General features: G+C 50.1%; 1 protein-coding gene across 9 annotated transcripts in view; it reads left to right on the plus strand.

Moving 5' to 3' along the window:
* FARP2 (FERM, ARH/RhoGEF and pleckstrin domain protein 2) overlaps nt 1–27267 on the plus strand; it is a 141304-nt gene that overhangs the window by 3114 nt on the left and 110923 nt on the right. For 5 of the 9 annotated variants that reach the window (XM_075569563.1, XM_075569565.1, XM_075569568.1 and 2 more), the window contains exons 1-2: nt 18817–18838; nt 25024–25248. In XM_075569563.1, the coding sequence (XP_075425678.1) occupies nt 25048–25248 (201 nt within the window). In that variant the 5' untranslated portion in view covers nt 18817–18838; nt 25024–25047. Of the gene's footprint in view, nt 1–18815; nt 18839–25023; nt 25249–27267 lie in introns of those variants that run through there. The other 4 variants (XR_012787924.1, XM_075569571.1, XM_075569566.1 and 1 more) reach the window with 2 other exon arrangements.

Genomic DNA, 27267 nt, shown 5'->3' on the forward strand with positions numbered 1-27267 from the left:
CGGCGGGGAGCCGACAGACGGCGGCGAAGATGACGAAATTCATCTTTTTGCGACGCTACCGGCGCGTGTGTGTGTGTCTGTGTGTGTGTCAATTGCGGAACCAAAAAAAATATTTATTAAACTTTTATTTTCTTTAAAAAATCTTGCTTAGGTCTTCCTTTCACTCACACAACCCATGCACGCATATGCACGCATATGCACGCATATGCACGCATATGCACGCATATACACGCACGCACGCGCACACACACACACACACACATACACACACATACACAGCTCCCTGCTCTATAAACATGAAAAGCATGCGGCACGTGCATGCGCGTTCGCATAGGCACGCACGGCCGCATGCTGTATATAACAGCCCTAAGAGACAAACAGAAGGGTAATTACGCGGTGGCAACATAAAGCCACCTGGTGCCACTCCATGTGACAGTCTGAGAAAACCCAATAGGACTGTGGTCGCAGTTCAGAGACCCAGAACTATACATTTCCAAACGTTTGTTGCTTTTGGAGGAGATGAGAAGCAAACCAATGAAGTGCAATAAAGTTTGTCGCATATTGTCGCAGTAGGGGTAGCCAGCCTAATATAATAAAGGTGAAGTCCGGCTGACTGCCCCAATACCGTGTGCAATGGCCACCGCTGCAAGGCTTATTTTGGCCAATGTATAGGTTTTTTCTTTGTGTAACCCCTTCCATAAAAGAGCTAATCACTGATGTCTGGAAGGGGAAAACTGTATAAAGGGGGGACAGGGAATGTGGTAACTGTACACATGTATAAAAAAAATACTTTATTCCCTGTAAAATGAAATGTATTCCCCATGTTTGTGTAGCCTGTTCCCCATGCAGCTAGGAAATGCAGCCAGCGTGTAAAAAAAGTGATGTGGAATGATTCCTTGGCTAGCAGACACAGCAATCCAATTAGCTGTGCTGCTTGCAAAGGAATACCGGTTTGTGGCAAATGGTGAGCAGGAGAAGGGCTGGCTATCAGGTCCGGGGATGGGCTCTCGCGGGGAGGCCCTTTGTTCCCCGCAGACCTGCAGGCGCCGTCCCAGTGGGTGATTTGGGGCTGGCTTGGGGAAGCCATTTCCGGGACTGAGTCCCGCAGTTCAGTTCCCATAGGCAGCTTTCAAATCTGCCGCCTTCCTGCCGCTCCGTCATGCTGGGGCGGTCCTAGACACTAGACACTAGAAGCCACTAGACACTAGAAGCCATTTCCCCTCCTCTCATTGGTGCAGCCGGGCGAGCCCCGTCGAGCCCGCGCCTGTCATTGGCTGTGGCCATCGCTCGTTGCTCCATGTTGAGGATTGCCAGTGGGGGTTATGTAAGGAGCACGGCCAGTGCAGGGAACCAGACACTCCTAGGCTAGATCCGAGGAGGCCCGTGGCGGGCTTTTCAAAAGTGCTTTGCTCGGAATAGCAAAGCACTCAGCATTGCGGTGCCGGAGAAGCCAGGCTGAGGACAAGCGCTGGAGGCGCAAACTAAGGCCTCGTCCAGGGTTCCGGCGGGCGTGCTGAGGCGCGCTGAGGCTCAGGGAAAGCAGGCGCTTTCCCTGGCCTTAGACAGCGCACCGTCAGGGGGCGTGTCGGGGGCGGGCCAGTGACGTCATGGAGCTGGTTCGCCCTCATTGAGCGAATCGCTCACGTGACCGGCCCTGCGCTCCGGCAAGCGCGTGATTTTAAAAATTACCTAAGACCTAAGCTTCCGCGCGCTTGCGTAAGCGTAGACAAGCCCCTACTAAAGCCGCTCTCACTGCGGCTTTAGGGGCTCACAGGTAAGCGCAAGCGCGCCTCAGCACGGCTCAGCGCGTAAGCGCTGACCATGCCCGAGGCCTAAGGCCTGGGACATAGTTGTTGTAACAGTGCGGAGGCGCGCTGAGGCTCAGGGAAAGCAGTGCTTTCCCTGGACTTACACAGCGCGCCGTCCGTGGGCGTGTCAGGGGCGGGTCTGGGAGCGGGCCAGTGACGTCACGGAGCTGGTTCGCCGTGATTGGGCGAACCGCTCACGTGACCGGCCCTGCGCTCCGGCAAGCAGGAAAATCTCAAGACTCGGTGAGACGCACTCTTCCGCAAGCGTGCGCGAGCCCCTGCTAAAGCCGCTCTCTTTGCGGCTGCAGGGGCTCAGTGCCGAGAAGCATCGCGCCTCAGCACGGGTCAGCGCATAAGCGCTGACCATGCCCGAGGTCTAAGGGTGGATGCGATCGGAGACCTTTGTGTAAAAGAGCTACACAAGCACTGCGCTTAGCGGACGAGCGCCAGGGAAGCACGACCAGCGGAGACAGTGTGTAGCTGATCAGAGAGGCAGCTGAGCAGGAGATTCAAAAGTGTTTTGTGCTGGATAGCACTCAGAAGCCTGGGACAGGATAAGCCCACTGAAGCAGGCTCTTGCACCTAGTTGAGCCTTGGGACTTCCCCCCAGACACCCAGTTGGTGAGTGTGTATTGGTCATTTTGTGTGTTTGCTGGTTCGCCAGAATAAACTCGGTTTATTCCATTTCTAGCTGAGAGACCCGGCGTTGCCCGGGATGTGAACCGTGCTCACACTGACACACACTGCTCATTGTTCACACTGCACACTGCACACGCACACTGCACACACACTGCTCATTGGTCGCACTGACGCACACTGCACACACACTGCACACACACTGCACACACACTGGTCACACTGACACACACTGCACACTGTGCTCACACTGCACACACACATACACAGCTCATTGCTCACACTGACACACTGCACACTGCACACACTGACACACACTGCATACTGCACACACACTGCTCAATGGTCACACTGCACACACACTGCTCAGACTGACACACACTGCATACTGCACACACACTGCTCATTGCTCACACTGCACACACTGACACACTGCTCATTGCTCACACTGCACACACTGCACACACACTGCTCACACTGACACACACTGCACACTGCACACACACTGCTCATTGCTCACACTGCACACAGTGCACGCACAGTGGTCATTGCTCACACTGCACACACTGCCACACTGCTCATTGCTCACACTGCACAGTGCACCACACACACACACACACACACACACACACACACACACACACACACACACACTTACAGACAGTTACACACCGTCACACACAGTCACACACACTTACACACACTTACACACAGTTTCAAACAGTTTCACACAGTCATAGACACTTACACAGACTTACACACACTCACACACTCTCACACTGTGAAACACTTACACACACTGTCACACACAGTCACAGACACTTACACACAGTTTCACACAGTCACAGACACTCACACACAGTCTCACACAATTACACACACCAGCACCAACACCCGCTCCCCCCCCCCATCTCCTGCGCAAGCAGCGGGGACAACGGTGGGGAGAAGGTGAAGCGGGGACCGGAGGGGCATCCCCCCTCCCATCTCACGTCACGCGGCCTGTCACGCGGTGACAGGGGGGAGCCGGGACCGGAGGGGCATCCCCCCTCCCATCTCACGTCCCGCGGCCTGTCACGCGGTGACAGGAGGGAGCCGGGAGCGGAGGGGCATCCCCCCTCCCATCTCACGTCCCGCGGTGTGTCACGCGGTGACAGGGGGGAGCCGGGACCGGAGGGGCATCCCCCCTCCCATCTCACGTCCCGCGGCCTGTCACGCGGTGACAGGAGGGAGCCGGGAGCGGAGGGGCAAGAGCAGCACGTAGCATGTGGAGGGGGGGGGAGCTCACTCATCCTGCCGCTGCCTCACTCATCCGGCCGCTGCCTCACTCATCCAGCCGCTCCCACGTGGATTTGAGGCGGGAGGCCACGTGTTGTGGCCGCTCCCCCGCGTGTGTCCCGGGCGCTCGCTCCGCTCCCCCGCTAACTGTAGCGGCGCCGGGGTGTGAGCTTGAGGGGGTGGGGGGGTTGTGAGCTTGGGGGGGGATGAGCTTGGGGGGGGGGGGTGAGGTGTGTGTGTGTGAGCTTGGGGGGGTGGGAATGTGTGTGTGTGTGTACACGGGACTCCGGGTAAGTTCGGGCACAGGGAGGGTGGGGGGGTGTGGAAGTTGAGGTGCGGTCCAGCTGACGGGGGAGAGTGAGGGGCACCGGGAGGGGATTGTGTGTGTGTGTCCCCGTCCGTGTCTGTGTGTGTGTGTCCCTGTGTGTGTGTGTGTCCCTGTGTGTCCTTTGGCCCGTCACTCCGCCTCAGGCCAATGAGAGGTGTGCGGGGGCGGGCCAAGGGACCAATGAGATTTCCCCTAGGGACACCGGACATCCAGGCAGGCAAACATACAGTGCTTTCACTAATATAGTATAAGAAGATTGTGTCCTGTCTGGTGACAGTGGACCCTGGTTGTAAAAGGTGTTAAAAGTACTGGTCTCCCGTGACACACACAGTTTGCATATTTATTTTATTGTTTTAAACAAATAATTGGATGCAAGTAGAATGTCTAGACCAGGGGCGGCCAACTCCAGTCCTGAAGGGTCACTATTAGGTTTTTAGGATATCCCTGCTTCAGCACACGTGGCTGTCCGTTGATTAAGCCACGTGTGCTGAAGCAGGGATATCTTTAAATCCTGACTTGTTGGTGGCCCTTGGAGTGGAGTTGGCTACTCCTGGTGTAGTGTTTTTACCTCCGTGTCCCTACACAATATGCAATGAAAAGCTAGAAAGACACCGCACAATTTTATATATATCAATATCTCTATCTTCATTTTTCAACATATTTAGTGGAGTACAGAAAAGAAGAAGGGGAGACAATGGGATAGGTAAATAGTCATCTTAGTACATTGCAATTTCATACAGGTAATGAATGATATTTGGTATGATGTAGCGCGGAGGGTGAACAACACTGAGGGGGACAGGGCTGCTCTCCTCACCTCCGACTCCTCCAGGAACCGCCCAACATGGTCCTCACCAAACCCAAGGCACAAGTCGACCCGGACCTGCTGCTGCTAATCATAACAGCGTCAGAGCCGTTGCCCGGTCTTGTCCCCCATTCAGCAATCGGCCATGGTTCCCATATAACTGAATTTGTTGCTATTGTCCCTTAAGAAGGCGGTGACTCGTTCCATGGTTGGCACATACCACACCTTGCGCTGGATAACGTTAATATCGGGCACTATCTGTTGTCTCCTGAAAGCCGCTATCACACACCTCGTTGCCATGATAATCTGGTTTGCCAGTTTGACTGGCATTCGAGGCAAGTCAGGCATGGTGTACCCAGCAGGGTAAACCACGGGTCAGGAGCGGCATGTTCATCAAGCAGTGAGCTAATCAAGGTGAATATCTGGTTAAAAAATGGCATGATCAGTGGGCAGGACCATTACGTATGTGAAAAGGACCCGTTTTGACCACAGCCCAGACAGCATTGAGGGGTTAAATGTTTGTAACCGAACTGGGGTCAAGTACCACCGGAACAGCAGTTTGTAGGAGTTTTCCTTCAAGGTTGTGTATATAGAACTCTGGCCACTGTCTCCCATATCTTTTCCCATTCCTCTATCTCCAGCATATATGTACATTTGCAAGTGGCTTCCAAATGTAGGAGCATCTGAGAGATCTGGCCTCCTTCCAGACACCTTGCCCTGTACATTAGTTCGAAATAAGTAGATGTGGTGGTAGATCTTTTGGTGTGGGTGGTCATAGCAAAATGTTTGACCTGTAAATATCTAAAGATTTAGGCAGACTGTTCCGCAAAGCTATTGATATTCTCACCAGACAATAGGTTCTCGACCCCGGTGATCCCCATCCTAACCCAAGCTGCAAAGGTACCGCCAGTTAATCCCGGAGCAAATTGTGGAGTTCTTCAAGGGGGATCATACTCTAGTTTTCGGAGTTGAATTTGTACTTGAATTTAAATCCGTTCCATAGAGATGTTGCCGTCCCCAGAGGAGAGAGTCCACATTGGCTAGGGAACATATGCCGTCTTCTGTGTCAACCCAACCCCTTGTATCATTCTTTGAGCTCCAGAGCATAGTCTGCCCGACCTCGCCATCTGGAAATACTTTAGAAGGTTAGGAACTGCCAGAGCCCCCCCCATACTGGAGGGCCACTCTTAACTGACTGGCTTTTGCCATCCCATACAAAGTGGGAGATGCAGGATTGTAGTTCCTTGATGGAAATTGGGAGGGTTCGGAAGAGCTACAGTAGTTTGGGCAGGAGGTTCATCTTGATGGAGATGATTCTACCGACTCATGATATGCAGTATTTATTCCAGGATTCTACTTCTTAAGGTCAAGAATTGTTTTGGGGTAATTAAATTTGTAGAGGAATTAGAATGAGTTTGTGAGATTAAACCCCAAGTAGGGAAGACGTTTACTTGTCAGGAAAAATGGAAGTTCTCCTTCAGTTTCCCCACTGGGATGTTTATTTTCCATGATAGTGAGATCTGTGACAGGATCAATAAAACGTCATCCACGTATTGCCAATGGTTAAATGAAAAGGGTAAAAAGTAGGGGGAGAGGGGGGGCACCCCTGCCTCATACCGTTTAGGCCGTACTTATAGTGCCGGCGATGCGATGTCGCCCAAAAGCATTTCCGCCGCCGCGTGCGCTTATAGTGCACGTGACGGCGACAAGCAACGGAGCAACGTCGCCATCGGGAAAACTTGACGCCAATAGAATTTGATTTTTTAAGGGCCGTCAGGTGACGGCCCTTTAACAAATCAAATTGCGGTAATCCCGTGATGCCGCCGACCGGCGAAAAACAACTTTTGCCGTGGCGACGGGTGACGTCACCCATCGTGTTGCATTCGGCGGCCCTATAGGCAAAGCCTTATCTGTATCTGCTCGGATAGGATCCCAGACCCCCGCACCCTGGCAGTCGGTGATTTTGTAGAGCCCTTTATGCAAGGGGTTCAACACCCAGGAGAAGCCCATATGTCTCAAAATAGAGAAGGAATGCCTGTCAAAAGACTTTTTGGCATCTAGGGAGAGCAGCATAGCGGGAATCTTTGAGGTACGAGCTATGTGGGTCATGTCCATGATTTTCCCAACACTATCTGGGGCATGCCTGGAGAGGACAAATAACACTTGGTTGTGATGGACCACTAATCGCATATATTCATTAAGTTGGGTGGCTGGGATCTTGGCATAGAGCTTCATGTCTGTGTGAGTGAAATTGGGCAGTAGCTGGCGCAGTTAGTGGGATCTTTACATTTCTTTAAAATGAACAATATGTTGACTGATGCCGTATTCTCTGGGATCTGTTTTCCCTTTAAGGAATTTATTGAGAAGATGAGGGCTAAGGGTATCTGCAATTTTTTTGTAGTACTTAATACAGGCCATCTGGTCCTGGGGACTTCAGGTTTTTGAGCCCTTTGTCCAGTGTTGTTTTCTCCCCTGTTATTGGGGAGTTCAGTTTAGTTAGCTGGGTGGCAGTTAATATGGAGAGGTGAGACTCTGTGAGGAAAGCATCTATCAATGGCGCAGGGGCTTTTAATGGGTCTACTTTTTGCTGTCATACAGTGACTAGTAAAAAACTTTAAAATTAGAAATTTATTTCTAGAGCGTTGTGCGACAGTACCCCACACTGGCTCGCTGTATGGCATGTATGGCATGTATGGCATGTATGGCATGTATGGCATGGATATTATGCAGGGTGGACATATTGTGTCGTTTTCTGTCCAACAAAGTATGGGCTTTGTTACCTCTCGTAAAAGATGTTGGGATGTCAATCTCATGGACTGCACAATTTTAATATTGATTAAGTATGTCTTTCAGACATTCAGTATAAAGTAGGTGTGTCCCTTTTTTCAGGTCATGATTGGGGGCTGAAGGATTAGTTTAGTGGTAAGAACGCTGCCCTTGATGCAGATGAACCAGTTTCTAATCCCGGGATTTGTTCTCATTGTGATCTTGGGGAAATCTCTTTAAACCCCCTATGCCTCATGCACCAAACTTAGATTGTACATTTTTGGGAATGCGCTGGAATTCACTAAACCCCCAAGAGTAGTATTGGAGCTTAATGAATTCCCCACCACCCACAATAGAGCCTACAGTATTCCATGTACAGCGCTTTGTACACTGTCCGTGCCATATGGTAAAATGGTTGTTCGTGTCGGGATCCTTAAAGGAGACCAATGACGCCCCTTTTTAGATTTCCATGTTCTTTAATCTTATGAGAAATATAAGACACATTCTTAGAACTTCCCCATCAATTAGAGGGGTTTGTTCTGCTGCCCACTTCCAACTGCAATAGAAAATCATCTCCCTGTTGACACGGAGTCTCCTGGCGTGTATCACTGTAGGTTAGAGCAGTGGCTTTTTTTTTCAGCCTTTCAAAAAGCATGGAGCCTTTTAAATATATGTTATGACTTCATGATTGTGGTGCAAATGTATGGTGACTGCAGAACCTACATATAACCCCAACCACAGCAAAGGCATTATTATTTTTTAAATGATCAAATTTCTTTTTTATTTAAATATAATTTATAACATTACTGTATAATATTGAAATACCTTTTGATCATTAAATTTAAAAAAAATATGACACAAATGACATTTTTGGGTCTTAAAGTACAATACAGTATAAAGTATTCCCCATTATCACATTTTTCTTGGGGAGCTGTTGCCCAGCTGCGGAGAGTTCCATGGAACAAAGCCGGAAAATCACTGCAATAAAGGGACAACATTCACTGGCCACCCCAGTGTGCCGGCCCTCATCGTGTACTGATAAGTCGTTCGGGCATCCAAGCGGTTAACATAACTCGCCATCTTGGCCGTGAAGATTTTGCGTGGTGTCTGCTGGCTGCAATAATATCGGTGCCAATATCATTTGTGCAAACCCTGTGGAAATGTCACTTGTTTAAATACAATTACAGTGAATAATTCGAAGCCTTGCAGAATGTGTAACATTTCTTGCAGCCGTAGTTTTGGCTAAATCACAATAGGACATTATTCCTACACCAGTAATTCCCTATCGTTCAGCATCTACCTCTATATCCTGGAGGAGAGTTGCTTCGCCTCCACCTTATTGTAGATTGGGGAGAAAGGTGTTGAAGCCTAGAAATTGCCAAGAATCCATTTTCTCTGTATATATCAGTGTTTCTTAGGTTATGGACATGAAGTAAAGGGACAGTGTGGTCATCTCCCAGAATCCCTGTCTGCAGTGGAAGCACTGTATGGCAAGAGATAATGGGGAAAGGCAGGGTTGCAGACCTGTCTGAATGTGCTCACAAGTACTGTAATATTTAATAAGTTATGTAAGGTGGAATCCAACTAAAAGGTTTCTCATGGGAAAAAATTGTAATTAGATTTGACTGTATTGTTGATCAACAATGTTGTTATATATGGAATATAATTGGGGGGAAAACCAAGCATTAATTGCAGTTTCTTACTAGTTTTATAGAAGGCCCCAGCAACGTGTGGCACCATTGCAGGTGCTAAGTATAGAAGAGGGAGGGAAAAGGCCATAGGAATTTTCTAAACCTCGTTGCTGCCCGCCTTGCCGGCAACACATTACCGGAATGCTTCGTATTGCTTCACTAGCACGTATGGAATCTGTTTCATGTGCGACACTCCTCCTTATACCTGCATGGTTGTCCCACTAATTAGCCTTAATCACTGCTGAGTTAACGAGCAGATAATCTGACCCCATTACAGTGAATAGGGGATAATCCTAAATGCAGGTCCTGCTGCTCTGCGTTTTAGGTGGAAAGGGTTCAAAATAAATAATACTAAAAACCGGGGACAATTGGAGACTTTGGGGTGCTGCATCGCTGTTCTTCATTGCTCTGCTTCCAAAAATCATGCCCCGTAATGTCTTTCATAGTGCTATACCAGGGGTTGGCAACTCGAGTCCTCAAGGGCCACCAACTGGCCAGGTGTTGGAGATATCACTGCTTCAGCACAGGTGGCTGTCATTTTGAGTGAGCCACCTGTGCTGAAGCAGGTCTAACCTGACCTGTTGGTGGCCCTTGAGGACTAGAGTTGTCCACCCCTGCGCTATACAATACATTGTAGGGCGTGTTCTTGAGTCCTGTTTATGTTGTGAGTGGGCATTTATACCTGGAGAAATATATCCACATCACCGCAATAGAGAGTCATGGATCAATACTCAGTTTATGGTTAAAATCCCCCTTTCAGGTACTTCACTTTTGTAGTGTATGTTGGGTCATGCTGAGATTTGATGGGGCTGATCTCTCTTTCTAAATTGTGAAGAAAATTGGAGCAGTCGCTTTTGAAAACAGAATCACCGGTGAGATGGAGTTTGGCTAAAATGTGTTTTTTTTTTTTTTTTTTTTAAACTAGTCCTTGTTTTGTAAAATGTATTCAGTTTTTTACCCTTTTTTTTTCCACATATGACATACAGAAAAATTGGGGGAACTGGGGTAAATTTACTGAACATATTAGGAAAGCACCATACACACAAACTAAAATGAGTGGCGTGAGGGAAGGGACGCATCGTATAGGAAGGCTGTGACGAAGCCTTATGGATAAATCACAGTATCTCAACACTACACAATTGATGCTTGGTTAGATAAGTCAGACCTGCAACGTCGCACACTTGTCCGTCAAATAGCTACCCATTTTCCTTTATAGAGATAACAGACCATATCCTCCTGTTTTTGTTTACATTTCTGTTATTGATGAGGCATTCCTTATTTCCAGTTTGCTGCCATGCAGCATCCAGCGGTGTGGATAATATGGGTTGTTGATTTTTGTTTGTCTTATTAGGTTCTTTGAAGGTTTATTTAGTGGCGCTAACCCATGTGTCCCTGGGAATGGACTTCCCCAGAATGTTTGAGATCATGTCAACGATATGTATCTACAGTGTGTGAATTCTGTGGCACCAGATATGGGACATGGAAGCTTTCTGAAACATAGAGGATGGGGCAGTTTGATTTTTGTGTGGTCTTTCTGGTCTGGTTCAAACTGATTTCTTGGCGTGACAGGCCGGTCACGTGAGTGGTTTGCCCAATGAGGGCGAATCAGCTTTGTGACGCCCCCCAACGGCCCGTCCGCCATGGCCAGGGAAAGCACCCGCTTACCTCACAGCCTCCGCGCGGGCGAAGGCACCATGGCCCCAGCCTACGTTTTTAATTGCACAAACACAAGCAAATGATCAGAGGTTGTGATGCCATTTCTAACCATTGTGGGAACCTCCGCTAGTTATGTGGCCAGTTCTTCTGGAAAAGTGTCTTCCAGGACACAGCCACAATACACATCATCCAGAAACTGCATCTAAAACAGCACAAAGCTGTCACCATAAACCCTATAAAGAAAGACTTCAGCGCATATATATTCTGGGAGGAGGAGCTGTGGGGGCGGGATATGCCGGGTACATAGATTATGCTGCGAAACTTGAGTGGTAGATGAATAACAGTAATTCTAAACAGAAAGTGGTGGTTGCATGGAGCGACTTTCCAGTGGATGGGGTTAAAAGGAATTCCATAGTGGGGGGGAGAGAGACACATGCCATTAAAAGAGTGGGCCAATTCGCCATGGCCATTTCGCCATGGCCATTTCGCCACAGGGTTTAGGCTTTTTACGGTTTATGTTTTTTATAATGATAGGGGTTATAGCTGTGAGTTAGGGGTTAAGGTTAGGCATATTACGGTTAAGGTTAGGATTGGGGGGTTAAGGTTAGGATTGGGGGTTATGGGTTAAGGTTAGGCATATTACGGTTAAGGTTAGGATTGGTGGTTAGGGGTTAAGGTCCTACTTTGCAATTATCAGCAGTGGTCGACAAATCACCAAAAAATCTACTCGCCAGCTAGTACCACACGTGTGCTGCTTGAGCCAATAGGAGCTCGCCACGATGTTAAATCCACTTGCCCGGGGCGTGCAAATGTATAGGTTTGTCGAACACTGGTTATCAGCATTACCCAAAATGGTCCGGAATCCCCCAGACTCCCATGGTTGTCTGCATCGGCAAACTGTCCTAGACCCCGCCATTAGCTGTTTGAGTAAAAAGTGGGGATTGATATGTATAGCAAAGGAAATGTCTTGTTTCCATTCCTTTATGCCATTCCCTGATTGCAGCAAGTGATCACACGAGCTGCCTGCAGGGGAAGGAGTACCCTCTGCTCACATTCATCTGGGGTATTGTATCAGAGCCGAGTCTAAACGCAGACACATTTATGGAAAACAAAGAACTGATCTGCACTCCTATCAATTGGGCTAAAATATACTAGTGACATATTTACATTTAGAGCCTAAGGGCTGGGACCCGCTGCGCCCTGCAGCGCGGGCGTTCCCCACCAGCAGGGAAATCCTCCCGAGCCGGTCCCGGTCCCCCCTGGCTGCACAGCTCACTACACGCTGTGGCGCGTCAGCCGCTAGGGGATACAAGAGAATGGTGTTCCCTAGCGTTGACGCGTCACGTGGTGTGGCTGTGAGCCAATGGGGAGGGGAGGCTTCGGGGAGCGGGGAGGAGTGTGGAGTGAGTCTGTGTGTGTGCCTGAGTGCGTGAGTGCCTGTGCGTGAGTGCCTGTGTGTGTGTGTGTGTGTGTGTGTGTGTATGAGTGCCTGCGTGTGTATGTGTGTGTGTATGAGTGCCTGCGTGTGTGTATGAGTGCCTGCGTTTGTGTGTGCCTGTCAGTGTGTATGTGCCTGTGCCTGCCTGTCTGTGTGTATGTGTATGTGTGTGTGTTGCTTTACTTACCTTCAATCAGCAGCCCGAGCCGTGGAGGAGGGGGGGGGAGAGGGAGAGTAGCTGGTCCCTCCGCTCAAGCTACGCCCCCATCCCGCTCAAGCCTCCCACTCCCGCACACCTCCCGCTCCGGCACCCGCTCCCTTCAGACCGCATATCGCGGTCTGTGTATGTCAGCGCCCCGCCTGTCTGCAGTGCGGGCGCGCTGACTCTGGGAGCGGGGCCTTAGCCTAAAGTGGCGTCCATGCTCCGAATACCGCGCGGAGGCGTCCGTGCGCGATCACATTGCCTTAAAGCATTGATCGCGCCCATAGATCGCGCGCGTGACAGCAGGAGGGGGCGCACGGTGCGCGAGGAATCGATTGAAACTGATTTCTCAGCGCGGCGGGCAGGTCACGTGAGCGGGCCGCCCAATGAGGGCGAACCAGCTCCGTGACGTCACAGACATGCACCTAGACATGCCCCCATGACGCGTCTACCATGTCCTGAAAATGCACCCGCTTCACACAGGTGACGTCACACACGCCTCCGCGTGGTCGAAGGCTGCGTCCATTCAACCTAAGTTTGTGTGGCAAAGGAGTCATTAGGTTGCACCTTTTGATCAAAACGCACACTGACTGGCGCGCGCGCACACTGACTGGCGCGCGCACACTGACTGGCGCGCGCACACTGACTGGCGCGCGTGCGCACACTGGCGCACGCGCACACTGACTGACTGACGCGCGCGCGCACACTGACTGACTGACGCGCGCGCGCACACTGACTGACTGACGCGCGCGCGCACACTGACTGACTGACGCGCGCGCGCACACTGACTGACTGACGCGCGCGCGCACACTGACTGACTGACGCGCGCACACTGACTGACTGACGCGCGCGCGCACACTGACTGACGCGCGCGCGCACACTGATTGACTGACGCGCGCGCGCACACTGATTGACTGACGCGCGCGCGCACACTGATTGACTGACGCGCGCGCGCACACTGATTGACTGACGCGCGCGCGCACACTGATTGACTGACGCGCGCGCGCACACTGATTGACTGACGCGCGCGCGCACACTGACTGACGCGTGCGCGCACACTGACTGACGCGCGCGCGCACACTGACTGACGCGCGCGCGCACACTGACTGACTGACGCGCGCGCGCGCACACTGACTGACTGACGCGCGTGCGCGCACACTGACTGACTGACGCGCGTGCGCGCACACTGACTGACTGACGCGCGCGCGCGCACACTGACTGACGCGCGCGCGCGCGCACACTGACTGACGCGCGCGCGCGCACACTGACTGACTGACGCGCGCGCGCGCACACTGACTGATGCGCGTGCGCACACTGACTGACTGACGTGCGTGCGCACACTGACTGGCGCACACTGACTGACACGCACACGCACGCACTCGTGTTCGCAGGCGCTCGCGTTCGCAGGCGCTCGCAGGCACTCGGCACTCGCAGGCACCCGGCACTCACTCGGGTCTCACCCGGCACTCACTCGGGTCTCACCCGGCACTCACCCGGGTCTCACCCGGGTCTCACCCGGCACTCACTCGGGTCTCACCCGGCACTCACTCGGGTCTCACCCGGCACTCACTCGGGTCTCACCCGGCACTCACTCGGGTCTCACCCGGCACTCACTCGGGTCTCACCCGGCACTCACTCGGCACCCGGCACTCACTCGGCACCCGGCACTCACTCGGCACCCGGCACTCACTCGGCACCCGGCACTCACTCGGCACCCGGCACTCACTCGGCACCCGGCACTCACTCGGCACCCGGCACTCACTCGGCACCCGGCACTCACTCGGCACTCGGCACCCGGCACGCACTCGGCACTCGGCACGGACTCGGCACTCACGCACACTCACTCGCACACTGGCGCGGCAGTGTGTGCGCGCGCCAGTGTGCGAGTGAGTGTGTGCATACGCCAGTGTGCGAGTGAGTGTGAGTTCCTGTGAGTGTGAGCGCACATTGACGCGCGCGCGCGCACACACTGACCAGCACACACAACTTTTTTTCTTTAAATTAAATATAAAACTTTCACTTAAGTCCCATGAGAGTTAACCATTCTGTATATTGTATTTCATCCGCCTTCTGTGCACCTGAGCAAGTACATCTGTGTATTTTGTAAATACCACCCTGACCTATATATGTTTGTACATGTATACACATTACACACATGGCCGGTATCCTAGCTACATATGTATATCCTGTAGTTGCTACGCCCCTGTATTTCCTATATACATTGCGGATTTGGACTGCTCTGTTTCCCTTCACACGCCAGTGAAGACGCCTGCTTTACGGCAGCTTTCTGGTTATAGTTTGGGGCACTCGCTGAGAGAGCGTTGGCCTTGGTTTATACCGGGGTTTTGAAAGGTTGGCACGGATTCTAAAGCTCAAACATTTCTGCCATTAATAACTTTAATAATTAGCTTTGCAAATGTACAAATATCCCGGAATATATGATGCTTATGGGCCTGTTGGTTTCTGTAACTGTATTTGTGTATAATTGTGTATAATTGTGTGCATACTGTGCTGCACGGATTCATTGAATATGATAAAAGCACATTATTATGTTGGGATTCTTTTCTTGATGTAGATTTTTTTTATTATTATTTTTAAACAAAAAGCCTAGGATATTTAAGTAGGTTTTATAGAAATATATTTTTAATGACCAGTTTTTGTCTTTGTTTTTTACTTTGTCAGTTTGGACAAATTTGAAAATAGTTTTGATGTGAGCTGCTGTTGAATGTGTCTTAGGCTTCGTCCATGCTCCCTGCTGGCGCGCGGGGCGCAGGGAAAGCGGGGGCTTTCCCTGGCCTTGCGGTTGCTTACCACACGCGCCGTCAGCGGGCGGGCCGGGGGCAGGCGCGTCACTGGCCGGGGGCGGGTCAGTGACGTCATGGAGCTGGTTCGCCCTCATTGGGTGAACCGCTCACGTGACCGGCCTGTCGCGCCGGCAAGCGGGGGAATTTTAAATTCCCCTAAGACCTGCGCTTCCGCAAAAGCCGCTCTAATTGCGGCTCTAGGGGCTCAGTGCTGAGCGGGAGCGCGCGTCAGCAAGCAAGCGCTAAACATGGCCAAGGCCTTAGGCTGTGCTGTATAGTGTGTATACTATGGGAATGTGCCTTGGGCCGTGCTGTATAGTGTGTATACTATGGGAATGTGTCTTGGGCCGTGCTGTATAGTGTGTGTATACTATGGGAATGTGTCTTAGGCTGTGCTGTATAGTGTGTGTATACTATGGGAATGTGTCTTGGGCCGTGCTGTATAGTGTGTATACTATGGGAATGTGTCTTGGGCCATGCTGTATAGTGTGTATACTATGGGAATGTGTCTTGGGCTGTGCTGTATAGTGTGTACTATGGGAATGTGTCTTGGGCCGTGCTGTATAGTGTGTATACTATGGGAATGTGTCTTGGGCCGTGCTGTATAGTGTGTATACTATGGGAATGTGTCTTGGGCCGTGCTGTATAGTGTGTATACTATGGGAATGTGTCTTGGGCCGTGCTGTATAGTGTGTATACTATGGGAATGTGTCTTGGGCCGTGCTGTATAGTGTGTGTATACTATGGGAATGTGTCTTGGGCCGTGCTGTATAGTGTGTGTATACTATGGGAATGTGTCTTGGGCCGTGCTGTATAGTGTGTATACTATGGGAATGTGTCTTGGGCCGTGCTGTATAGTGTGTATACTATGGGAATGTGTCTTGGGCCGTGCTGTATAGTGTGTATACTATGGGAATGTGTCTTGGGCCGTGCTGTATAGTGTGTATACTATGGGAATGTGTCTTGGGCCGTGCTGTATAGTGTGTATACTATGGGAATGTGTCTTGGGCCGTGCTGTATAGTGTGTATACTATGGGAAGTGTCTTGGGCCGTGCTGTATAGTGTGTGTATACTATGGGAATGTGTCTTGGTCCGTGCTGTATAGTGTGTGTACTATGGGAATGTGTCTTGGGCCGTGCTGTATAGTGTGTGTATACTATGGGAATGTGTCTTGGGCCGTGCTGTATAGTGTGTATACTATGGGAATGTGTCTTGGTCCGTGCTGTATAGTGTGTGTACTATGGGAATGTGTCTTGGGCCGTGCTGTATAGTGTGTATACTATGGGAATGTGTCTTGGGCCGTGCTGTATAGTGTGTGTACTATGGGAATGTGTCTTGGGCCGTGCGGTATAGTGTGTGTATACTATGGGAATGTGTCTTGGGCTGTGCTGTATAGTGTGTACTATGGGAATGTGTCTCGGGCCGTGCTGTATAGTGTGTATACTATGGGAATGTGTCTTGGGCCGTGCTGTATAGTGTGTATACTATGGGAATGTGTCTTGGGCCGTGCTGTATAGTGTGTATACTATGGGAATGTGTCTTGGGCCGTGCTGTATAGTGTGTATACTATGGGAATGTGCCTTGGGCTGTGCTGTATAGTGTATACTATGGGAATGTGTCTTGGGCCGTGCTGTATAGTGTGTATACTATGGGAATGTGTCTTGGGCCGTGCTGTATAGTGTGTATACTATGGGAATGTGTCTTGGGCCGTGCTGTATAGTGTGTATACTATGGGAATGTGTCTTGGGCCGTGCTGTAAGTGTGTATACTATGGGAATGTGTCTTGGGCCGTGCTGTATAGTGTGTGTATACTATGGGAATGTGTCTTGGGCCGTGCTGTATAGTGTGTATACTATGGGAATGTGTCTTGGGCCGTGCTGTATAGTGTGTGTACTATGGGAATGTGTCTTGGACCGTGCTGTATAGTGTGTATACTATGGGAATGTGTCTTGGGCCGTGCTGTATAGTGTGTATACTATGGGAATGTGTCTTGGGCCATGCTGTATAGTGTGTATACTATGGGAATGTGTCTTGGGCCGTGCTGTATAGTGTGTATACTATGGGAATGTGTCTTGGGCCGTGCTGTATAGTGTGTATACTATGGGAATGTGTCTTGGGCCGTGCTGTATAGTGTGTATACTATGGGAATGTGTCTTGGGCCGTGTTGTATAGTGTGTGTACTATGGGAATGTGTCTTGGGCCGTGCTGTATAGTGTGTGTATACTATGGGAATGTGTCTTGGGCCGTGCTGTATAGTGTGTATACTATGGGAATGTGTCTTGGGCCGTGCTGTATAGTGTGTATACTATGGGAATGTGTCTTGGGCCGTGCTGTATAGTGTATACTATGGGAATGTGTCTTGGGCCGTGTTGTATAGTGTGTACTATGGGAATGTGTCTTGGGCCGTGCTGTATAGTGTGTGTATACTATGGGAATGTGTCTTGGGCCGTGCTGTATAGTGTGTATACTATGGGAATGTGTCTTGGGCCGTGCTGTATAGTGTGTGTATACTATGGGAATGTGTCTTGGGCCGTGCTGTATAGTGTGTGTATACTATGGGAATGTGTCTTGGGCCGTGCTGTATAGTGTGTATACTATGGGAATGTGTCTTGGGCCGTGCTGTATAGTGTGTGTATACTATGGGAATGTGTCTTGGGCCGTGCTGTATAGTGTGTGTATACTATGGGAATGTGTCTTGGGCCGTGCTGTATAGTGTGTATACTATGGGAATGTGTCTTGGGCCGTGCTGTATAGTGTGTATACTATGGGAATGTGTCTTGGGCCGTGCTGTATAGTGTGTATACTATGGGAATGTGTCTTGGGCCGTGCTGTATAGTGTATACTATGGGAATGTGTCTTGGGCCGTGTTGTATAGTGTGTGTACTATGGGAATGTGTCTTGGGCCGTGCTGTATAGTGTGTATACTATGGGAATGTGTCTTGGGCCGTGCTGTATAGTGTATACTATGGGAATGTGTCTTGGGCCGTGCTGTATAGTGTGTATACTATGGGAATGTGTCTTGGGCTGTGCTGTATAGTGTGTATACTATGGGAATGTGTCTTGGGCTGTGCTGTATAGTGTGTGTGTGTGTGTGTGTACTATGGGAATGTGTCTTGGGCCGTGCTGTATAGTGTGTACTATGGGAATGTGTCTTGGGCCGTGCTGTATAGTGTGTATACTATGGGAATGTGTCTTGGGCCGTGCTGTATAGTGTGTATACTATGGGAATGTGTCTTGTGCTGTGCTGTATAGTGTGTGTGTGTACTATGGGAATGTGTCTTGGGCCGTGCTGTATAGTGTGTATACCATGGGAGGTTATCAGAGAGTTGGGGCAAGTCTGGGCAAAGCTGTGAGGTGCAGAGCCAGCCCGCCCAGGAAACCACTCCACAGATGGACTTTGCACAGGGAGAGCGGTCGGGAGCGACATTATGGGTAGGAGGTTTCTATGGTGCCGTCCCATTTAGGATGCAACTGAACTAATGACCGTAATTATAAATTGAATCTAAGTTTTTTTTTAAATGCCTTTTAAAGTTATAAAATGCCTGGTTTCATTATGGAGCCGATGGTGGAGCTATTCTGTAGCACGAAATGGACCATATGTATCAAAGGAAAAAAATCTCATTAATGGCAATTGGAGAAGATATATCAAAGAACAAAGTGTGGCCTTTCTTGTCCCAGAACTGCTTCATTTTTGCCTTGATACGTTGGGTCTGTTTTCTATTTTATTTCCTCCAAGTTTACTCTGGGAACAACCATAACCCTTTGGGTGCCTATGGACTTTGCTACTACAGTACTGTACATCATGGACTCCGGCACGCCACGGGCCTTATGATGAAGTAGTTGCGTCATAATCTTACTGCTCGGTTGTCTAGGGGAGATCACGTTCTGCGCCTCTGTCCATCTCGGATTGTGATCTATTAAGTGACACATAGGAAGCCGACTCCTCCCATTCCGTAATCTGTGGTGAGCGTGCCGGGGGAGCCGTGGCACTCAAAGGGTTTAAGGGGGGCTTTCCTGTGGTTCCCCTTTATCACGCTCCACCTCGGTCTTTTGCTGCTCTGCAATTCTTTGCTGGTTCACCTGGCAATGAAGTTGCTAACCAATTGCTCATTTGGTACACAGTGGGGTGGTGCGTGCGTGCTTCAGACCCCTCCAGCAGCCATGGTGTTAAGAATGGGAGAGAAGATGTTTATCGGCTAAATGCTTTGCTAATCTCGTGTGTTTTTATTGCATTTTTCTTAAAGGTGCGTCCCAGTCACCCAAGAAAACCTGTCACTGCTGTTAGTGCACTTTGGTCCTATAAGGCACTGCCCCTTTAATTGTCTCCGGAGTTAAACTGCGGCTCTCCGTGCAACAGGGAATCCCCCCACCCTCACCTGCAGCTCTCCGTGCAACAGGGAACCCCCCCACCCTCACCTGCAGCTCTCCGTGCAACAGGGAACCCCCCCACCCTCACCTGCAGCTCTCCGTGCAACAGGGAACCCCCCCACCCTCACCTGCAGCTCTCCGTGCAACAGGGAACCCCCCCACCCTCACCTGCAGCTCTCCGTGCAACAGGGAACCCCCCCACCCTCACCTGCAGCTCTCCGTGCAACAGGGAACCCCCCCACCCTCACCTGCAGCTCTCCGTGCAACAGGGAACCCCCCCACCCTCACCTGCAGCTCTCCGTGCAACAGGGAACCCCCCCACCCTCACCTGCAGCTCTCCGTGCAACAGGGAACCCCCCCACCCTCACCTGCAGCTCTCCGTGCAACAGGGAACCCCCCCACCCTCACCTGCAGCTCTCCGTGCAACAGGGAACCCCCCCACCCTCACCTGCAGCTCTCCGTGCAACAGGGAACCCCCCCACCCTCACCTGCAGCTCTCCGTGCAACAGGGAACCCCCCCACCCTCACCTGCAGCTCTCCGTGCAACAGGGAACCCCCCCACCCTCACCTGCAGCTCTCCGTGCAACAGGGAACCCCCCCACCCTCACCTGCAGCTCTCCGTGCAACAGGGAACCCCCCCACCCTCACCTGCAGCTCTCCGTGCAACAGGGAACCCCCCCACCCTCACCTGCAGCTCTCCGTGCAACAGGGAACCCCCCCACCCTCACCTGCAGCTCCGTGCAACAGGGAACCCCCCCACCCTCACCTGCAGATCTCCGTGCAACAGGGAACCCCCCCACCCTCACCTGCAGCTCTCCGTGCAACAGGGAACCCCCCCACCCTCACCTGCAGCTCTCCGTGCAAGAGGGAACCCCCCCCCCACCCTCACCTGCAGCTCTCCGTGCAACAGGGAACCCCCCCACCGTCACCTGCAGCTCTCCATGCAACAGGGAACCCCCCCACCCTCACCTGCAGCTCTCCGTGCAACAGGGAACCCCCCCACCCTCACCTGCAGCTCTCCGTGCAACAGGGAACTCCCCCACCCTCACCTGCAGCTTTCCGTGCAACAGGGAACCACCCCACCCTCACCTGCAGCTCTCCGTGCAACAGGGAACCCCCCCACCCTCACCTGCAGCTCTCCGTGCAACAGGGAACCCCCCCACCCTCACCTGCAGCTCTCCGTGCAACAGGGAACCCCCCCACCCTCACCTGCAGCTCTCCGTGCAACAGGGAACCCCCCCACCCTCACCTGCAGCTCTCCGTGCAACAGGGAACCCCCCCACCCTCACCTGCAGCTCTCCGTGCAACAGGGAACCCCCCCACCCTCGCCTGCAGCTCTCCGTGCAACAGGGAACCCCCCCACCCTCACCTGCAGCTCCCGGTGCAACAGGGAACCCCACCACCCTCACCTGCAGCTCTCCGTGCAACAGGGAACCCCCCCACCCTCACCTGCAGCTCTCCGTGCAACAGGGAACCCCCCCACCCTCACCTGCAGATCTCCGTGCAACAGGGAACCCCCCCACCCTCACCTGCAGATCTCCGTGCAACAGGGAACCCCCCCACCCTCGCCTGCAGCTCTCCGTGCAACAGGGAACCCCCCCACCCTCACCTGCAGCTCCCGGTGCAACAGGGAACCCCACCACCCTCACCTGCAGCTCTCCGTGCAACAGGGAACCCCCCCACCCTCACCTGCAGCTCTCCGTGCAACAGGGAACCCCCCCACCCTCACCTGCAGATCTCCGTGCAACAGGGAACCCCCCCACCCTCACCTGCAGATCTCCGTGCAACAGGGAACCCCCCCACCCTCACCTGCAGCTCTCCGTGCAACAGGGAACCCCCCGGGAACCCCCCCACCCTCACCTGCAGCTCTCCATAAAGTCTGCACTGAAGGCTCCTCTAGTCCAGTTTCTTCTTTAACCTATCGGTGCAATAAATAAGGATAACCGGAGTGATTTTGGGGTTGCTGGGGTAAAGGGAGAACTTTTGAGGGTTGCATACGGCTGATTAATTTGTAAACCATATATTTTTTTTTTTAATACATTTTTCCTATACAAGTGTGCCTATTTTACATCAGACAAAGAGTTATGGAGGCCAGACCACTGCTGCTGGCCTGCCATGATCACAACCATGTGACCGACTGGGGCTGAGCTGTGACCTTGTGATCACTACCCCCAGTGCCGCGAACAAAGTGAAGCTTCAACAGTGAACGCAATCTCCCCATAAACACAACTTGGTAGGAATCATGAGTGGGTATGCAGTGGTGAGCGGCTAAACAAGTGTCTCCTATATCTCTCATGGTAAGTATAGAATTAAAAATGGTGCGTATCCACCATTTTTAATTCTCCAATCTGCCCATTGACAATGGGCAAAAATGGAATGATGTTCCCTGAATATCATGAGAGGTTCCTGAGTGCCGGCGGTAGTGACATTCAGGAAAGGGCATAAGGAGACCCCGAGGGTTAATAATTTGATCTTTCCCTGACTGAGTGAATTGACCTGTGTATGTTATGTGTTATGCTACTGTGTTTTCTCTGTTATTGGAGTACTTTAGCCATTCTGTTTATAAAGGAGCCGGTTGTGTTGGTTAAACTGGTTGTGTCACTTGGATGTTCGAACACACAGAATTTCTTTCACCTGTGTTAAAAGGAGCATGACACGCTAACACCAAATAAAGGAGCATGACACGCTAACACCAAATAAAGGAGCATGACACGCTAACACCAAATAAAGGAGCATGACACGCTAACACCAAATAAAGGAGCATGACACGCTAACACCAAATAAAGGAGCATGACACGCTAACACCAAATAAAGGAGCATGACACGCTAACACCAAATAAAGGAGCATGACACGCTAACACCAAATAAAGGAGCATGACACGCTAACACCAAATAAAGGAGCATGACACGCTAACACCAAATAAAGGAGCACGACACGCTAACACCAAATAAAGGAGCACGACACGCTAACACCAAATAAAGGAGCACGACACGCTAACACCAAATAAAGGAGCACGACACGCTAACACCAAATAAAGGAGCACGACACGCTAACACCAAATAAAGGAGCACGACACGCTAACACCAAATAAAGGAGCACGACACGCTAACACCAAATAAAGGAGCACGACACGCTAACACCAAATAAAGGAGCACGACACGCTAACACCAAATAAAGGAGCACGACACGCTAACACCAAATAAAGGAGCATGACACGCTAACACCAAATAAAGGAGCATGACACGCTAACACCAAATAAAGGAGCATGACACGCTAACACCAAATAAAGGAGCATGACACGCTAACACCAAATAAAGGAGCATGACACGCTAACACCAAATAAAGGAGCATGACACGCTAACACCAAATAAAGGAGCATGACACGCTAACACCAAATAAAGGAGCATGACACGCTAACACCAAATAAAGGAGCATGACACGCTAACACCAAATAAAGGAGCATGACACGCTAACACCAAATAAAGGAGCATGACACGCTAACACCAAATAAAGGAGCATGACACGCTAACACCAAATAAAGGAGCATGACACGCTAACACCAAATAAAGGAGCACGACACGCTAACACCAAATAAAGGAGCACGACACGCTAACACCAAATAAAGGAGCACGACACGCTAACACCAAATAAAGGAGCACGACACGCTAACACCAAATAAAGGAGCACGACACGCTAACACCAAATAAAGGAGCACGACACGCTAACACCAAATAAAGGAGCACGACACGCTAACACCAAATAAAGGAGCACGACACGCTAACACCAAATAAAGGAGCACGACACGCCAACACCAAATAAAGGAGCACGACACGCCAACACCAAATAAAGGAGCACGACACGCCAACACCAAATAAAGGAGCACGACACGCCAACACCAAATAAAGGAGCACGACACGCCAACACCAAATAAAGGAGCACGACACGCCAACACCAAATAAAGGAGCACGACACGCCAACACCAAATAAAGGAGCACGACACGCCAACACCAAATAAAGGAGCACGACACGCCAACACCAAATAAAGGAGCACGACACGCCAACACCAAATAAAGGAGCACGACACGCCAACACCAAATAAAGGAGCACGACACGCCAACACCAAATAAAGGAGCACGACACGCCAACACCAAATAAAGGAGCACGACACGCTAACACCAAATAAAGGAGCACGACACGCTAACACCAAATAAAGGAGCACGACACGCTAACACCAAATAAAGGAGCACGACACGCTAACACCAAATAAAGGAGCACGACACGCTAACACCAAATAAAGGAGCACGACACGCTAACACCAAATAAAGGAGCACGACACGCTAACACCAAATAAAGGAGCACGACACGCTAACACCAAATAAAGGAGCACGACACGCTAACACCAAATAAAGGAGCACGACACGCTAACACCAAATAAAGGAGCACGACACGCTAACACCAAATAAAGGAGCACGACACGCTAACACCAAATAAAGGAGCACGACACGCTAACACCAAATAAAGGAGCACGACACGCTAACACCAAATAAAGGAGCACGACACGCTAACACCAAATAAAGGAGCACGACACGCTAACACCAAATAAAGGAGCACGACACGCTAACACCAAATAAAGGAGCACGACACGCTAACACCAAATAAAGGAGCACGACACGCTAACACCAAATAAAGGAGAAGAAAATGAGCAACGGGGAACTGCTATTTCAAAGTTGTCCATCAAGTACTAAAATGAAGCAATAGTTGTGATACGCTGGGGATAGATCTGCTTTATTATTGCCCTTTTTTTGTTTTTATGAAATAGGATTGAGATCTCAGTTGACAGATTCCCCCGTAGAATCTTTTATATGTTTGGTAGTTTGGAAAATCGGTGGCATCTAATCTTCAAACAAAGATGGCACATCCTTTTGGAAAGGAAAGGTAACCAGGGATATACCAAATAAGGAAACGTGGGAAGGACGCTGATCCAGGGAGTAATCTGATTGCCAATTCTTGGAGCCAGGAAGGAATTTATTTCCCCTTATGAGATATCATTAGATAATGTGTGGGGGTTTTATGTTTGCCTACCTCTGGATAAATATACTGCAAGTACAAATATAGGATAAAGTATCTGTCATTTACATTTAGTATAGGTTGAACCTAATGGACATATGTCTTTTTTCAACCTCATCTTCTATGTAACCTGTTGTGTCTACAGTGATCCTTTATCTGCACATCTTTCTACAACTTTCAGGAGCCAGGGTACGCGCCGGCCATCATGGGAGAGCTCGAAGGTACTTACCGTGTTCTGCAGACGCCGGGATCCCGTCTGGGAGCGCTAAGAAACACAGGTGTAAGCACGCTGGAGCCTGGGCAGAACCTCGCCACGGATCTGTCCTCACCTCTTAAGACGCAGAATCAGGAGCTGGGGGTGTCTGTGCTGCTGCTCGATGGCACCACGCTCCCTTTGGAAGTTGGGGTAAGATCATTGAGTGGGAAAAGCTGAAAGTTACATCCAGACCTTTAGTGTATAGGAAGGACTCAATACATGGAAAGGTGGCAGCGTCCAGACCGTGGTACATAATATGAATCGGGGATGACGAGATATCCAAAAATTAAAGTGGAGAGGGTCAAAGCATCCAACATTAATGCAAGTGGGGCATTCGTCATCCAGATATTAATGCAAGTGGGGCATTCGTCATCCAGATATTAATGCAAGTGGGGCATTCGTCATCCAACATTAATGCAAGTGGGGCATTCGTCATCCAGATATTAATGCAAGTGGGCCATTCGTCATCCAGATATTAATGCAAGTGGGGCATTCGTCATCCAGATATTAATGCAAGTGGGGCATTCGTCATCCAGATATTAATGCAAGTGGGGCATTCGTCATCCAGATATTAATGCAAGTGGGGCATTCGTCATCCAGATATTAATGCAAGTGGGGCATTCGTCATCCAACATTAATGCAAGTGGGGCATTCGTCATCCAGATATTAATGCAAGTGGGGCATTCGTTATCCAGATAGTAATGCAAGTGGGACATTCGTCATCCAGATATTAATGCAAGTGGGGCATTCGTCATCCAGATATTAATGCAAGTGGGGCATTCGTCATCCAGATATTAATGCAAGTGGGGCATTCGTCATCCAGATATTAATGCAAGTGGGGCATTCGTCATCCAGATATTAATGCAAGTGGGGCATTCGTCATCCAGATATTAATGCAAGTGGGGCATTCGTCATCCAGATATTAATGCTTGAATAATGGAGCATTCCACATGTAGACTTTGACCATGTGAAGGTAAAGAACTTTGATATGTCCCCATGTTACAATATACTGAACAGAAGCGGTGTACTGTATATTGTACAAGATGTAATACTTGCTGTTGCACTCTTCATCTGTTTATTAGTGTTGCACAATTAGGCCTGTCAAGTACGGCACAACGGTGAACACGTGACCTGCATATGGGACAAGGGTTAATACACAGCTCTCTAGCTGACACACTATTCACCTTCGGCAAAGGTCCCTCAAATGAACAAGATCTCCCCTCAATCCATCCCCATATACTATCTGTCACGGCCAGCACATGTGTGAGCACGTGACTTAGATATGCAACCAGGGTTAATACACACGGTTACTCCAGCCAACTCACCTTTCTCCTCCGCAAGGTACTTTCAGTGAGTTAATATCTACCACTTTGCAATCATATCTATCCACCGCCACTACCCAAGAAATATCAAATCTGAAATTTGCAGAGTCCAAGCTCTCTGTTTATTAAAGAAAAACTCTGTTGTAGCAAAATATGTCAGAAAATGTAGTTTACTCTCTGCAAACAGTTCATTCAAACGGCAAAGCATCGCTTATTAAAGTTTTTTTTAATATACAGTATATATAAAAATACAGTGCTTGGGTTACAGAAAAAGGTTGCAAGAAAATACTGTTGTAATACATGCAGACCAGTTTCTTAAAATAAAAGGATAAAACATAAACAGAAATCCCTATACAGTACGTTACCGTGTCATAGGTTTTTCCCAGAGAGGTCACTGGTGTAGGAAAGATGAGAACTCGGGTGTCTGATCCCAAAACACACACCTTGTTGAATTCTGATTTTCAGATTACCTTGTTGAGACTTGTGTACTATTTTTTCTCCCCCATTGAAACATAAGCCCACCCCACCTTCCCTCCTCCCCTCCTCCTCCCCCCCACTCCCACCCCTGTCGTCAATCAGCCACTGGGTTAACAGGTTTATGACTTAAAGAAAAACTCCTTTTGCGCTGTTTAAAAGTCTAAATTTGAGCGACGATCGGATGGATATCTTTCCCTTGTCACCTCCGAAACATCAAGTGTTTGGCTTTATTGTACCCGTCTCCTTGCAAAGATTACAAATGTCTAAACGTTATTCTTCAGAATAAATGTCACTCCATGATATCCTATATTTAATATAGCCCTCCAACTAAGTGGTGACCTGTGTGTCACTCCTCTCTGGGACGCACAGG

Source organism: Ascaphus truei, chromosome 14 (assembly GCF_040206685.1).
Source record: "Ascaphus truei isolate aAscTru1 chromosome 14, aAscTru1.hap1, whole genome shotgun sequence".
Lineage (NCBI taxonomy): Eukaryota > Metazoa > Chordata > Amphibia > Anura > Ascaphidae > Ascaphus > Ascaphus truei.